This window comes from Vulpes lagopus, chromosome X (assembly GCF_018345385.1).
Source record: "Vulpes lagopus strain Blue_001 chromosome X, ASM1834538v1, whole genome shotgun sequence".
Classification (NCBI taxonomy): domain Eukaryota; kingdom Metazoa; phylum Chordata; class Mammalia; order Carnivora; family Canidae; genus Vulpes; species Vulpes lagopus.
This window is the reverse complement of record NC_054848.1, coordinates 61,933,122-61,948,524: the sequence shown is the minus strand read 5'-3', so window position 1 is coordinate 61,948,524 and position 15,403 is coordinate 61,933,122. Positions and strand designations below refer to the sequence as shown.

Sequence of the window (15,403 nt, the reverse complement as noted above, 5' to 3'; positions counted from 1 at the left end):
TTATTTATACATGAGTGACACAGAGAGAGAGGCAGAGACACAGACCAGGGAGAAGCAGGCTCCTCACAGGGAGTCCAATTTGGGACTCCATCCCCAGACCCAGGATCATACCCTGAGCCAAAGACAGACGCTCAACTGCTGAGCCACCCAGGTGTCACTTTAACTCCAATTTAATAGAAATAAACTAGTTTAACGTGTAGTTGATAAAAGCTGTTAGCCAAATTAGAAAAATCAAATTAAATCTTCCTTCTTGGTTATGTTTAGGTGATTTTATGCACATTGTATGTGACATCTAACTTCTAAACTTTCTGCAAATATATAATCTGTTAGAATTATAAAGAAACTCATCAAATGTCAGTTGCCCTGATAGAGTACTTAACACTTGGGCTCTTAAAGAGACCATTACTGATTGTGGTTTTATTTCTTCTCTTTTTCTGTCACTCTTGTCTTTCTCCGCCTCTCTCTGATTCTCTCTGTACCTCTACCTCTTTCTACCCCTTTTTTCTTCCTCTCCCCCACCCACCTTCCTCTGTCCCTTTCTTACCTCCTCACTAGCTATTTGATCTTGGGCAAGTTTTTAATCTCTTTGTGTCCTACCTCTATTATCTTTATAATGGGAATCACATCAAAACATACCTATAAGGTTGATGTGAGCAATAAATGAATTGACATACAGAAAACACTTAAAATGGTATTTAAGTACTTAAAATTCATACTGTTAAATGTTTGCTACTAGTACTTTTAAATTCTCCTTTTTTTGTGGGAGAAAATTTTTGTTCACAGTGTTTTGGTTTTATAATCCTTAGCCCTTTGGAGGCACAAAATCAGTATTAAGAGATTTTTTTAAAGGCAAAAAGGAGAATAAACAACTGTAGTAACTAATGTATAGTACAAGAAAAAGTATGCCTAATGATGATCCTAAATAATGGCTAAATATTGTATGTGATAGCATTTATTTAAGAAGGCATGGACATATTTGATTTATTTCAGAAAGATTATAGTACTTGACACCAAAATTTCTTAATAAGAGTAAAATGTAAAATTTATTTATCTAGGAAACTCAGATTGAAACCTCTGATAATCCTAGATACAATGCTACTTCTGTGTCCAACAAAAAGTAGCAAATTAGAATGTGAACAAAGTATTATTCTCAAAAACATCCTTTTAAGAATTTCTAAAACATTATAGGTGATAGATTCCGCAGTATAATAGATGATGCCTGGTGGTTTGGGACTGTGGAGAGTCAGCAGCCTTTTCAACCAGAGTATCCTGATAGTTCTTTCCAGTGTTACAGTGTTCAGTAAGTACACTTATGGTATTTTAATGCCTGATATAATACTGTTGTAGTACTATATGGACATTCTATAAACCCTACTAGGAATAATACCTTGTTAATTTGACTTATCTTTATCTGACCTGTAAGAAAGTAATCATAGTACCTGTAAGGAAGGAATTTGATGATAAACCTCTTGGTCCAATATGTGTACTAAAACAAAGAACTGAAGACTTATGTCTACCTCCCTTATGCCTATATTTTAAGTATTTGTGTTTTATTTTTTATTTTTTTTTTAAATTTTTTTTAATTTTTATTTATTTATGATAGTCACAGAGAGATAGAGAGAGAGGCAGAGACACAGGCAGAGGGAGAAGCAGGCTCCATGCACCGGGAGCCCGACGTGGGATTCGATCCCGGGTCTCCAGGATCGCGCCCTGGGCCAAAGGCAGGCGCCAAACCGCTGCGCCACCCAGGGATCCCAGTATTTGTGTTTTAAACAAGAATTGCAACTATTATTTCATGAAGAATACTGAAATTCAGTGTTTAAAATAATTGTTATAGCTGGAATATAGCAATAAATATTAGTACTCAGTCTTTTATTTAATGATATGAATTCTAGGCAGAGGTATTATGTTTGGACATACTATTTGTCTACAACGTTTACTTTAGTTCTTCATTTAAACACCAGCATAGTAAGAATTCTAATAAATGAAGTTTTCTTCAAGAATAATAAAGGTTAAAAAACAGAATGATAAAGGTTTATTCTATGAAGATTGACTTTCAGTCTCGATATTGCTGATGAAAAGGGAATAATAAAATTTTGGAGATGCTGTGATACTTAACACTGTTAGGTTAAAGTGGGTTATCCTACAGAAAAAAAAAACTGATCTATCAAATTGACTTGTTTAACCTAAAAGGAATTTTCCAAAGAGATCTTTTCATTCAGTACCCTCACTTGATATTGAATACATACTTGATTGGAATGAAAAAAAAAAAACCCAAGTAAAATTAAGTGTAAACTTACTGCTCTCTATATTTCATATTGGTGGACTATTCTCTAATTTCCTCTATTTCTTTTGCTGTCTCTGTTAAAGATTTATTATATTATCTTTATGTAAGTGAAATTGTACTTTAAGGATAACTGTATTGCCCTTTCCCAAATTTTACCACAAGAAGTCATGCAAATTATGCTAGTATATAAAAGTGTCATGTAAATTTAATTTGTATCTTGTTATTTTTTAATAGCTGGGACAATAATGAAAGAGAAAAGATGAGCCCCTGGGATATGGAGCCAATTCCAGAAGGAAGTAGATATACTTTTTAAAATGAATTTTAATTATTCTAAAAGAAAAATATCAATAGCATAATATTGGAAACTAATCATTTCTGATTTTTTCATCTTATACCTAGCTGCCTTTCCAGATGAAGTTGGTGCTGGTGTTCCTGTGTCCCAGGAGGAACTGACTGCTTTGCTATACAAACCACAGGAAGGAGAGTGGGGAGCTCACTCCAGAGATGAGGAATGTGAACGAGTTATTCAGGGCATCAACCACCTTCTTTCCCTGGGTATGGTGGATGTGAAAGAATATTAGGACAGAACGAGGAAAACCAGAATTTTAAGTTCTACAAAAGGAAATACATTTTTTTCACTGTATACTTTTAATTTGAGAGGCACTTTTAATCAAGTGACTAGTTTATCATTAATATTTTTATATCTTTGAACAATGTAATAGCTGATAAATGTTTTCTATTCTCTGGGGGCTTACAGTAGAGAAGGCAAGCATATAGTTGTCTTTTACTTTCTTTAGTCACTTTGGTGCTCCAGCTGTTCCCTGAGCCTAACTTGGATGAGGTTTTTGGTAGACAGTGGATGAGTAATATATTTTACTCACATGCCTAAACTGTATTATCTAAAACATATCACTTAAGCTGTTTGGCATTTATCCAGAAAAGACATCAGTTTAAAGTTAAACACAGATCTCCTTTAATTTGTCTCATTTCACCTGATTTGAACCACTGTATTATACAGGATTCATAGATATTATGTCCAAATAAAATGACATTTTAATAATATTCATCTAATATTAGCATAATTGAATCATCATCATTTTAATAATGTAGTATATTGCCCTCCCTTCTTATTTATATATGAGTTTTTGTTTGTTAACATGAAATATTCATGTCCTTTATAACTACCTTTTTAAATTTTGGTAATATTATAGATTTTGCCAGCCCTTTTGCTGTTCCAGTGGATCTCAGTGCCTATCCTTTGTATTGTACTGTAGTTGCTTATCCAACTGACCTCAACACCATTAGGCGGAGACTTGAAAATCGCTTTTACAGGTCTGTTTAGTTTTATTATTTACTATAAAGTTCATAGCTTTGTATCTTTTGTTTTCCTTTTTGCATAATGATGCAGTGAGATCTGAATTGTCATAGAGTAAAATAATCATTCAGTATACCCACTGCAAAATTTCTTTAAAAATTTGGAACTCTTATTTTCCTTTATTCAATAGATTCTCAGTCTTTCAGGGTAAGGAGTGTGGAGTAAAGGACAGGGAAGAGGGATGCCCAGGTGGCTCAGCAGTTGAGCATCTGCCTTCGGCTCAGGGCATGATCCTGGAGTCCTGGGATCGAGTCCCATATCAGGCTCCCTGCATATATCCTGCTTCTCTGTCTGCCTGTGTCTCTGACTCTCTCTCTTTCTCTGTGTCTTTCATGAATAATTGAATAAAATATTTAAAAAAAAAAGAAGAGGGAAGAAATTTTGAGTAGCACAAATCACATGTGAAACAAAAACAACAGTTCACTTATTAAAGGCAGATTAAATGGTTTGTAGTTTCATTGTGATTAAGGTGCTATAGAAACTTGGAGCATGATTAAATCCCTTGTTGAGGAATTAGGCAACATTTAGATTTAATTACCAGTCCCCAAATGTGTTTAGATAAAGAGCCAAGTTAATTTTTTCTTGGTTTCAATTGGGAGATTGTGAGAAAGTAGTGGAGGACACCTTTTAGTACCTCTCTCACCCCAGAGTCTACTATGTCTGAACCTAGTTATTCCAGCATGAAGTGGTTATAAATATAATCATGTGGGTGTATTTTATATTACCTACAATTTCATTTAATAATATATATCATAAACATAACTATATAAAAATCTGTCTTTTTCTAAAACATGGTTTCTTTTTTTTTTTCTTCTCCCCTGAAAACTAAACATTCTTTTGACCTTATAAAAACACTGTTTGTGTTTACACTTACTTGGTTAAATCACTCTTTACCCATAATGTCCTGGGTCAATTCTTTTTAATATGAAGTCCAGTGGTCCTTAATTCTTACCTAGGCTTCAAATACTGTAACTATATACCTTTATTAGTGCACATCCATTTAGACACATTTATTAAGTCACATACATGTGGTAGAACACCTTTGACATACTATGATTGAGTGCTTAGTTGTTCCATGTTGTATATTCTTAGAATAAACTTTAAATGTATTAATCAAGAGTAATAGGGCAAGTTTTTCTTTCATAGGAGAATATCAGCATTAATGTGGGAGGTGCGCTACATTGAACATAATGCCAGGACTTTCAATGAGCCAGACAGTCCTATAGTTAAAGCAGCCAAAATTGTAACTGATGTCTTACTTCGATTTATTGGGTAAGAAGCAGTTTTATCTTCTATAGGAGCTGACTTCTGATTTTTTAAAAATTACATTGAAATATATTTTGACTTTCTTGTTTCTTAGGGATCAGAGCTGTACTGATATACTGGATACTTACAATAAAATTAAAGCAGAAGAATTAAACAGTACTGATGCAGAGGAGGTGAGATTCACAGAATGATTAATAGGCATGAATTCCTTTTCTGTTTTTTGAAGTACAGTAAGTATTATGTGTGTTATAACTGGCGATAAGCATTGAAGCTGATTTCTAAAAGTTGCCTGAGTACCTACATCTTTTTGTATTAAACTCTTTAACCTGTATTTAGATGGCATATACTAGAAATGTAGTGGTGCTACAATTTTTAGTCAGAAATAGGTGGCCAGTCATTCTGTTTGACTCAGTGAGTTTCAGTGATGAGAAATCAACACTTCATTTTCCAGCTTTAAAAACAAGACAAAGGGGATCCCTGGGTGGCACAGCGGTTTGGCGCCTGCCTTTGGCCCAGGGCGCGATCCTGAAGACCCGGGATCGAATCCCACGTCGGGCTCCCGGTGCATGGAGCCTGCTTCTCCCTCTGCCTGTGTCTCTGCCTCTCTCCCTATCTCTCTGTGACTATCATAAATAAATAAAAATTTAAAAAAAATAAAAAAAATAAAAAGACAAAGCACTAAATATTTTAAAAGAATGGTTAGTTTTTGGAAATTTTAATAGGGATTGATTTTCTATGCAAAATGTGTAAAATATTAAAGTACTTTAAAGTTTCAGGTTTCGGGATCCCTGGGTGGCGCAGCGGTTTGGCGCCTGCCTTTGGCCCAGGGCGCGATCCTGGAGACCTGGGATTGAGTCCCACGTCGGGCTCCCAGTGCATGGAGCCTGCTTCTCCCTCTGTCTGTGTCTCTGCCTCTCTCTCTCTCTCTCTCTCTGTGACTATCATAAATAAATAAAAAAAAAAAATTAAAAAAAAATTTAAAAAAAAATAAAGTTTCAGGTTTCAAAGTACATTTTTAGTAGTTTAATGAAATTGCTATTTAATTTCCTTTATTGAAATTTACAAACATAAGCCAGTTTTTCTTAATGAAATTAAATTAGTATCATCAGCAGACCTACACATATCTAATTTCCCTATACTTCCAATTTACATAAAACCATTTTTCATTGAAAGCTATTATGGAAGCAAAAACCAAGAGGCGGAAATAATGGAATGTAATAATTCAAAAATATTTAATGGAAAACAGTTCATCCCAAGGATGAGTGTCTCAAATATGCTATTAAAATGGCTATTGTATAGATATATTTTACATGTTTATATTGTCTGTGTTAATATCTAGAACGTAAATATCCAATTTTTTCTTTTTCTTTTAATTGACATAACATTTATTAGTTTGAAAGGTATAACAAATTATTCTATATTTATATATATTTGGAAAGAATCACCAAAATAAGACTAGTCACCATACATAGTTATAGTTTTACTCCTGTGATAATAATTTTTTAAATTTACTTTCTTAGCCACTTTCATATATTCAAGATAATATTAAACAGTAGCCACTGTACTGTACATTTTATCCCCAACACTCATTTATTTTATAACTGAAGCTTGTACCTTTTGACCCATTATGTGTATTTTGGTCCCGCACTCTAGTCATCCCCATCTCTGGCAACTACCAATCTGTTCTATGTATCTATAAATAATTTTTTTTAGATTCCACATATAAGTGAGATTATAGATGTTTTTCTCTGACTTCTTTCACTAAGCATATTGTTCTCAGGGTCCATATATTTTTGTCCTAAATAGTTTCCTTTTTATGGCTGTATAGTATTCCATGAGGTATATATTACCATTTTTTCTTTATCCATTTACCCATTAATGAACACTTAACATTGTTTCTATGTAATGGCTATTGTAAATAATCCTGCAATGAATATGGGAGTAATATATCTTTTAGAGTTAGTGTTATCATTTTCTTTGCACAAAATCCCAGGAGTGGAATTCCTAGATAATTCTCTTTTTTTTTTAATTTTTTGAGGAACCTCCTTACTGTTTTCCATAGATTGCCCAAGTTTACATTTCCACTAATAGCGTGCAAGTGTTCCCTTTCTTCAAATCCTAACCAACACTTGTTATTTCTTGTTTTTTTGATAACAGCCATTCTAACAAGTGTGAGGTGATATCTCATTGTGGTTTTGATTTGCATTTCCCTGATGGTTATTGATGTTGAGCACCTTTTCATGTACCGGTCAGTCATCTATATCTTCTTTGGAAAAATGTGTATTTAGATTCTCTGCCCATTTTGTTTGTTTTTTAGGTCTTTTATTTGAGTATAGTTTATACACAATGTTACCTTAATTTCAGGCATACAACTCCTCTACATGTTATGCAATGTACACCACAAATGTAGCTACCATCTGTCACCATATAATGCTATTACAGTATTATTAACTCTCTTCCCTATGCTGCCTTTTATTCCTGTGACTCATTCATTCCGTACCTGGAATCCTGTACCTCCCACTTCCCTTCACCCATTTTGCTCATCAACTCCATCCCATTCCCTCTGACAACCATCAGTTTGTTCTCTGTTCCAATGTTGTTTTTTATTCTTTACTGAAAATGTATCTGACTGTAAAACATTGTATTATCAGATTTAAATGTTATTGACATAATAAGGAAAACTCAGATATTCCAATTAGATATCATCCTCTTAAAAATAATGAAAAAATTTTCAAATTCCATAGATAAGTAATACCATGCAGTATTTTGTTTTGTTTTGTTTTGTTTTTTTCTGGCTTATTTCACTTAGCATAATGTCCTCAGCATCCACCCATGTTGTCCCAAATGATAGGTTTACCTGTTTCTCAAGACTGAATAATATTCCATTGTGTGTATATATTACAGCTTCTTTATCCATCCATCTGTTGAGGATACTTTGGCTGTTTCCTCATCTCGGCTACAGTGAATAATGCCTTAGTGAATATATAAGTGCAACTTTATTTCTTTGATATCCTGTTTTTATCTGGATAAATACCCAGAATTAGGATTGCAGGATCATATGATAGTTCTATCTTTACTCTCTTTGAAGAACCTCGGGGATGCCTGGGTGGCTCAGCGGTTTAGCGTCTGCCTTCAGCCCAGGGCATGATCCTGGTGTCCCAGGATCAAGTCCCACATCAGGCTTCCTGCATGGAGGAGCCTGCTTCTCCCTCTCCCTGTGTCTCAGCCTCTCTCTCTCTCTCTCTCTCTCTGTGTGTGTGTGTGTCTCTCATGAATAAATAAATAAAATCTTAAAAAAAAGAAGAACCTTGATACTGTTTTGTATAGTAGCTATACCAGTTTAAATTTCCACCAACAGTCCTCAAAGGTTCCTTTTTCTCCATATCTTCACCAACATTTATTATCTTTTGTCTTCTTGATACTAGTCATTCTAATAGATGTGAAATGATATCGTGGTTTTGATTTACATTTCCTTGATGACTAGTGATATAGAATACTTTTTCATGTACCTGTTGGCCATTTTTAGATGTCTTCTTTGCAAAAATGTCTATTCAATCCCAATGCCCATTTTCACATTAGATTTTATTTTTATTATTGAATTCTATATTTTTATATATTTTTACTATTAACCCCTTACTAGAGGCAAGATTTGCAAATACTTCATCCCATTCTATAAGTTGCCTTTTCATTTTGTTGATGCTTTGCTTTGCAGAAGCTTTTTAGTTTGATATAATCCAGTTTACTTTTGCTTTTGTTGTCCTTTGTTGCCTTTGGATTTTGTTAAATCCAAAAAAATCCGTTGCCAAGACCAGTGTCAATGAATTTACTCCCTGTGTTTTATTTTCCCCTAGGGGTTTTATGGTTTCATGTCTTACATCCAAATCTTTAATCCACTTTGAGTTGAATTTTATGCATGGTATAAGATATGGGTCAAGTTTCATTCTTTTGCATGTAAATATCCTATTATCCCAGCACCACATATTAAAGAGACTATCCTTTCCCAATTTTGTATTCTTGGCTCCTTTGTTGTAATTTAATTGAGCATATATGTGGGTGTTTTTCTGAGCTCTATTCTGTTCCATTGATCTGTATATCTTTTTTTATGCCAATACCGTACTGGTTTTGTTACTGTAGTTTTATAATATAGCTTGAAATCAGGAAGTATGAGGCCTCCAGCTTTGTCTTTCTTTCTCAAGACTGTGTTGTCTATTAGGAACTTTTTTTGTGGTTCCATACAAATTGTAAGATGTTTTTTCTGTTTCTGTTAAAAATGCTATTGGAATTTTGATAGGGGTTATGTAATCTGTAGGTGGCTTTGAGTCATATGTGCATTTTAATAATAATAATTCTTACAATTAATTACCACAGGGTATCTTCATTTAATTCTGTCTTCAATTTCTTTATTCAGTGTCTTATGGTTTTTAGTATGCAGATCATTCATCTCCTTGTTTAAAATTATACCTCAGTATTTTATCCCTTTTGATGCAATTATAAATGAGATTGTTTTCTTACTTTGGCTTTCTGATAGTCCTCAGTGTATAAAAATGCAACTTATTTTTGTATATTGATTTAGTATCCTACAACTGTACTGAATTTACTTATTAGTTATAACAGTTTTTTCAGTTTAGTCTTTAGTGTTTTATATATATAATATCATGTTATCTGCTGAAAGGCGTAGTTTTGCTTCTTTTATGATTTGGATGTATTTTTTTTTTCTTGACTAAGTGCTGTAGCAAAGACTTCCAATACTATATCAAGTAGAAGTGGCTAGAGTGAGTATTCTTGTCTTGTTCCTGATCTGAAGAGAAAAGCTTTTAATTTTTCACCATTAATCATGATGTTAGTTAAGGGATTGTCATATATGGCCTTTATTAAAATGTTGATGTATATTCCCTCTACATCTAGTTTATTGAGAATTTTTATGATGAATTTGGTGTTGCTGTCCTCAGAGTAGCATTCTTTGGGTTAAAATAGAATATTAAAGTAAAATGTATTTCAACTTTATTTGATTAGGAATACCAGGGATCCCTGGGTGGCGCAGTGGTTTGGCGCTTGCCTTTGGCCCAGGGCGTGATCCTGGAGACCCGGGATCGAATCCCACATCAGGCTCCCAGTGCATGGAGCCTGCTTCTCCCTCTGCCTATGTCTCTGCCTCTCTCTCTCTCTCTCTCTGTGACTATCATAAATAAATAAAAATTAAAAAAAAAAAAAAAGGAATACCAGTAGCTCATGGGCGGGTTTTATTTTCTCCAGACATTACCTATGTGCTTCACCACCACCAGGGTGAAAAATGGCATGTGGGCCTTGCCTCTTTGTATTAAAAAACTATGCCTCAGAGGGATATTTAACTGCATCTTAAGTTCTAATACACACTCATATTTTCCCTATAGAAAATAGATGTATTTCTTAAAACGGTGAAAGATTAAATCATGAGTAATTCATGATTATAATATATTGAAGTAGCATGTCATATAGAATAAGTTTTTAAAAAAATATTAACATTAGGTAAAATTTTAGATACCAGCCCTATAATTTTTTTTAATTAATTTTTATTGGTGTTCAATTTACCAACATACAGAAAAACACCCAGTGCTCATCCCGTCAAGTGTCCACCTCAGTGCCCGTCACCCATTCCCCTCCAACACCCGCCCTCCTTCCCCCTTCCACCACCCCTAGTTCGTTTCCCCGAGTTAGGAGTCTTTATGTTCTGTCTCCCTTCCTGATATTTCCCAACATTTCTTCTCCCTTCCTTTATATTCCCTTTCACTATTATTTATATTCCCCAAATGAATGAGAACATACACTGCTTGTCCTTCTCCGATTGACTTATTTCACTCAGCATAATACCCTCCAGTTCCATCCACGTTGAAGCAAATGGTGGGTATTTGTCATTTCTAATTGCTGAGTAATATTCCATTGTATACATAAACCACATCTTCTTTATCCATTCATCTTTCGATGGACACCGAGGCTCCTTCCACCCCTATAATTTTTTCTTAATATTTGATTCTTATTTAAAGAGAAACTTTGTTTACTCTTCCTCTCCCAATATATTTTTCAGTTTGTATCTAGCATATAGGCAAAGTTTGGAGTAATTGTTCCTTCAAACTTTGTTCTGCCTGCTGCCTGCTCCAATGAGGGTGTTATTTGTGATTGTATTTGCCATTTCTTTGTAAATGTTTATCAAATTTGTAAGACTTTGAATATAACATAACATCTTTTCTTACTCTTCCCTTTTAATTTTAGGATACAGAGATGGTTGATTTAGATTCAGACGGTCCTGGTACTTCATCTGGAAGAAGGGTAAGTGAATAAAATAAACTGCTAAGAAGAAAATTTTTCAGGCTTCATATGTCAGGGATCCTAAGACCAACTCCACCTGTCTGGAGAATTGCTATAAAGACTCATAGAACTCAACATATATACTTGTGATTCATTGGTAAGGTTTATTACAATGACATAATAAGGATATACAGCTGGGATCACAGGGAAATAAATATAGGCAGAGTCCAGAGAAATCCATGTGCAGGCTTCCTTATGCTCTTTCCATTCTTTGAGGAGCCATACAGAGCACACTCTTCCCCTACAATGAAAATGTAGCAATATATATATGTGATTAGAGGCTCAGACCTCAAGGAATTTATTGGAAAGCAAGGAAACATAGGAAAAGCAAAGAAAAGCATGTGTTCAGTATAAATCACATTGTACAAACAGCATAGGCATAGTAAACCACCTTTGTATTTAGGAAATTGTTCAATTGCTAAGTACCCAGAATGCCAACCAAGGGCTAACCTTACAAGCAAGCCCTGATAAAGATAGTAGCCTCAGATCTGTTATGTTTATTCTGTTCTGTACACTTCCCCTCCATGGTAATTAGACAAATACTTGTTTCATATAAGGAAAGTTTTCTTTGAAATACTGAAAGAAATCATATAGGCATCAAATGGTAAAGGCTAGACTGTATCATGACAACAAAGGATATATATATAAATATATATATATGCATAAACAATAAGTACATAATATATAAATATATAGATAAATATGTATTATATGTCAATTTTGAGAAAATTATGATGCCATTGTCAAGTATACTTAACTACCAGTAAATACTAAGGCATTAAGATTATTAACCTTGTAGAGGAGAAAAAAAATATATTTCCCTGGGTTTTATTTGTGGTTCAGATTTTCTTAAAATGAAAATTCAGAATACTTGAATCTTGCTATTTCCATGAATGTACTGTCTAGTTTTTATTGTATGTATTTTTTGTCCTGGAGAATGGTGTCTAAACTAAGAAACTTAAATAGCAACTCCTCTATGTTACATAGATATATTAACATTAGGAAAAGAGGAGAGAATCAATGAAGAGTTAAGGAAAGAGTTTTTATATATAATTCTATTAAAATCTACAGGTCAAATGCCGAGGCAGAAGACAGTCTCTAAAGTCTAATCCTGATGCTTGGAGAAAACAATGCAAAGAACTGTTGAGCCTCATTTATGAACGTGAAGACTCAGAGCCATTTCGACAGCCAGTTGATCATCTTTCTTACCCAGTAAACACACACTTGTTTAAATAATTGCCAATTTGTAATTTGCTTAAATGTATATGCTAAAATATAGTTACAAGCTACTTTTCCCTTTTTTCCTTCTTTCCTTCCTCCACTCCTCCCTCCTTCTTACCTATTCCTTCTTTTTTGTATATCTTTTAATTGTGAAAATGCATAGTGTGATTAATCATGACTTTGAAATTCCAGTCATGTATTTTGTGTGTAAATTACATAGTTGTGAACCAAATTTGAATCTAAATATCTTTGTAGTTCCTTCCTGCCTTCATTTTGAATATTTGTTTAATAAATTTTATGAACTTCTATTACATTTCTACTCACTGGAGACCCTTAGTAACCTATGTCACTCCTGGTAATTTTTTACTAAATGACTAAATGTATTATCCAATATGATCACTTAGAGTAATCAATATATTCCATATTACTTTTCATCAAAGGTAAAAACATCAGAACTTAGATTATAGGATTCTTTTTTCAGGAGTATATCTATTTATATGTTGAATAACGATTTAGTATAGATAGCAAATCTATCTTAACTTTTTTTGGAGAAGTTATAGTGGTATTTCAGAAATGCATCAGATCGTCCTCTGAAAATAGTAAACCTAAATACATACATAGGTTTTACTTGGGGACAAAAATATTCAAACAAAAAACACTTATGTTCAACAAAGCTAATTTTGTAGGGAGTTTGGGTAGAATAAATTAGTCTTGTTTTTCACATACTAGAGGGCAACAGTGAATGTAGAATCCTTCATCTTAAAGTAGTCAGTAAAATCCTAATTCCTATTTATGGAACTTCAAGCTTTAAACCATAATTGCATTGCAAGTCTTGATATTTTGTTGTAGTAGTTTGGAAATACAATATATCCTCTTTACTCTAATAGGGCCATCAAGAGCAAGAAGGTGAATCCTCAGAGTCAGTTGTTCCAGAAAGACAAGCTCCATCTCTTTCTGAGGTAGACCTAGTAGTCTCTTGAAAGACATATACTGGTTGTTTTTTGCATTGTTTTACTTTTAAAATTTCTGTAATGTAAATGAAAATTTCATAATTTGTAAAGCTGTTTTCCAACTCTTCTCACTCTCTTTTTATCTTTGACTTTTTTTGGTTGTTTATGTTTTGGTTTTGCTTTTTTAAGAATTTTTTTTAAAGAATTATTTTTTTAGAGTGATAGAGCAGGGGGGAGGGGCAGAGGGGGACTCAGTTGGGAGTCCAATGCAGGGCTCCATCTCAGGACCTGAGATCATGACCAAGAGTCAAATGCTTAACTGACTGAGCCACCCAGGCACTCCTATATTTTTGTGTTTTTAAATCAACATCTGTTTCCAAATGTGTTCTTTGTGGCATCTGCATGCATGTTTATTTGTTTCTATAGATATAAAGTTACTGTAGTAGAGTAGAAAACATCAGTTGCACAATATATAAGTACTGCAGCTGATTGCACCCACTGGGACTTCATTTAGCAACCTTACTGTGTCTTTTGAGTTTTAGTCACATTATACAAGTTCCAACATATCTCCTCTATGAAAACCTTTGTTTCATAAGCTGTACTATGTTGGAATATACTTTTGGTTGTTATGATTTAAGCCAAGAAGTATTTTTATTTTTTTTTCCAAGAAGTATTTTTAAAGATAGATTAAGAACAATCATGATTTATTACACTTGGAGAAATATTTTCTCTTTTTTTATAATACTTTTCCTCTGCTCATTCTTCTCTTTGGCATTTTCTTTGAAAGAAATGTGGTGATTGTTGTTTTTTTTTTTGTATATTTTTTATTGGAGTTCGATTTGCCAACATACAGTATAACACCCAGTGCTCATCCCGTCAAGTGCCCCCCTCAGTGCCCGTCACCCAGTTACCCCATCCCCCTGCCCACCTCCCCTTCCACTACCCCTTGTTCGTTTCCCAGAGTTAGGAGTCTCTCATGTTCTGTCACCCTCACTGATATCTCCCACTCATTTTCTCTACCCTTTAATCCCTTTCACTATTTTTTATATTCCCCATACGAATGAAACCATATAATGTGTGTCCTTCTCTGATTCACTTACTTTACTCAGCATAATTCCCTCCATTTCCATCCATGTTAAAGCAAATGGTGGGTATTTGTTATTTCTAATGGCTGAGTAATATTCCATTGTATGTATATATACCACATCTTCTTTATCCATTCATCTTTTGATGGACACCAAAGCTCCTTCCACATTTTGGCTACTGTGGACATTGCTGCTATGAACATTGGGGTGTAGGTGTCCCGGCATTTCACTGCATCTGTATCTTTGGGGTAAATCCCCAGTAGTGCAACTGCTGGGTCATAGGGTAGCTCTATTTTTAACTCTTTGAGGAACCTCCTCACAGTTTTCCAGAGTGGCTGCACCAGTTCACATTCCCACCAACAGTGCAAGAGGGTTCCCCTTTCTTCATATCCTCTCCAACATTTGTTGTTTCGTGTCTTGTTAATTTTCCCCATTCTCACTGGTGTGAGGTGGTATCTCATTGTGGTTTTGATTTGTATTTCCCTGATGGCCAGTGATGCAGAGCATTTTCTCATGTGCTTGTTGGTCATGTGTAGGTCTTCTTTAATGAAATCTCTGTTCATGACTTTTGCCCATTTCATGATTGGATTGTTTATTTCTTGAGTGTTGAGTTTAATAAGTTATTTAAAGATCTTAGATACTAGCCCTTTATCTGATAGGTCATTTGCAAATATCTTCTCCCATTCTGTAGGTTGTCTTTGAGTTTTGTTGACTGTTTCTTTTGCTGTGAAGAAGCTTGTTATCTTGATTAAGTCCCAATAGTTCATTTTTGATATGTGGTGATTGTTACTTAATGATTTTAAATGGGATGAAGGATCTAATACTAACTGTGGTTTTCACTCTAAAATGTTGTTTATTGATGGTTATGGTATATGTA

The 15,403-nt window shown here is 34.1% G+C and overlaps 1 protein-coding gene across 3 annotated transcripts in view; it reads left to right on the top strand.

Moving 5' to 3' along the window:
- Window positions 1–15,403, top strand: part of BRWD3 (bromodomain and WD repeat domain containing 3) — a 201,990-nt gene that overhangs the window by 164,867 nt on the left and 21,720 nt on the right. For all 3 annotated transcript variants that reach the window (XM_041741648.1, XM_041741647.1, XM_041741649.1), the window contains 9 exons: window positions 1,189–1,300; window positions 2,522–2,583; window positions 2,687–2,842; window positions 3,499–3,619; window positions 4,809–4,934; window positions 5,023–5,101; window positions 11,175–11,231; window positions 12,342–12,482; window positions 13,379–13,450. In XM_041741648.1, the coding sequence (XP_041597582.1) occupies window positions 1,189–1,300; window positions 2,522–2,583; window positions 2,687–2,842; window positions 3,499–3,619; window positions 4,809–4,934; window positions 5,023–5,101; window positions 11,175–11,231; window positions 12,342–12,482; window positions 13,379–13,450 (926 nt within the window). The remainder of the gene's footprint in view (window positions 1–1,188; window positions 1,301–2,521; window positions 2,584–2,686; window positions 2,843–3,498; window positions 3,620–4,808; window positions 4,935–5,022; window positions 5,102–11,174; window positions 11,232–12,341; window positions 12,483–13,378; window positions 13,451–15,403) is intronic.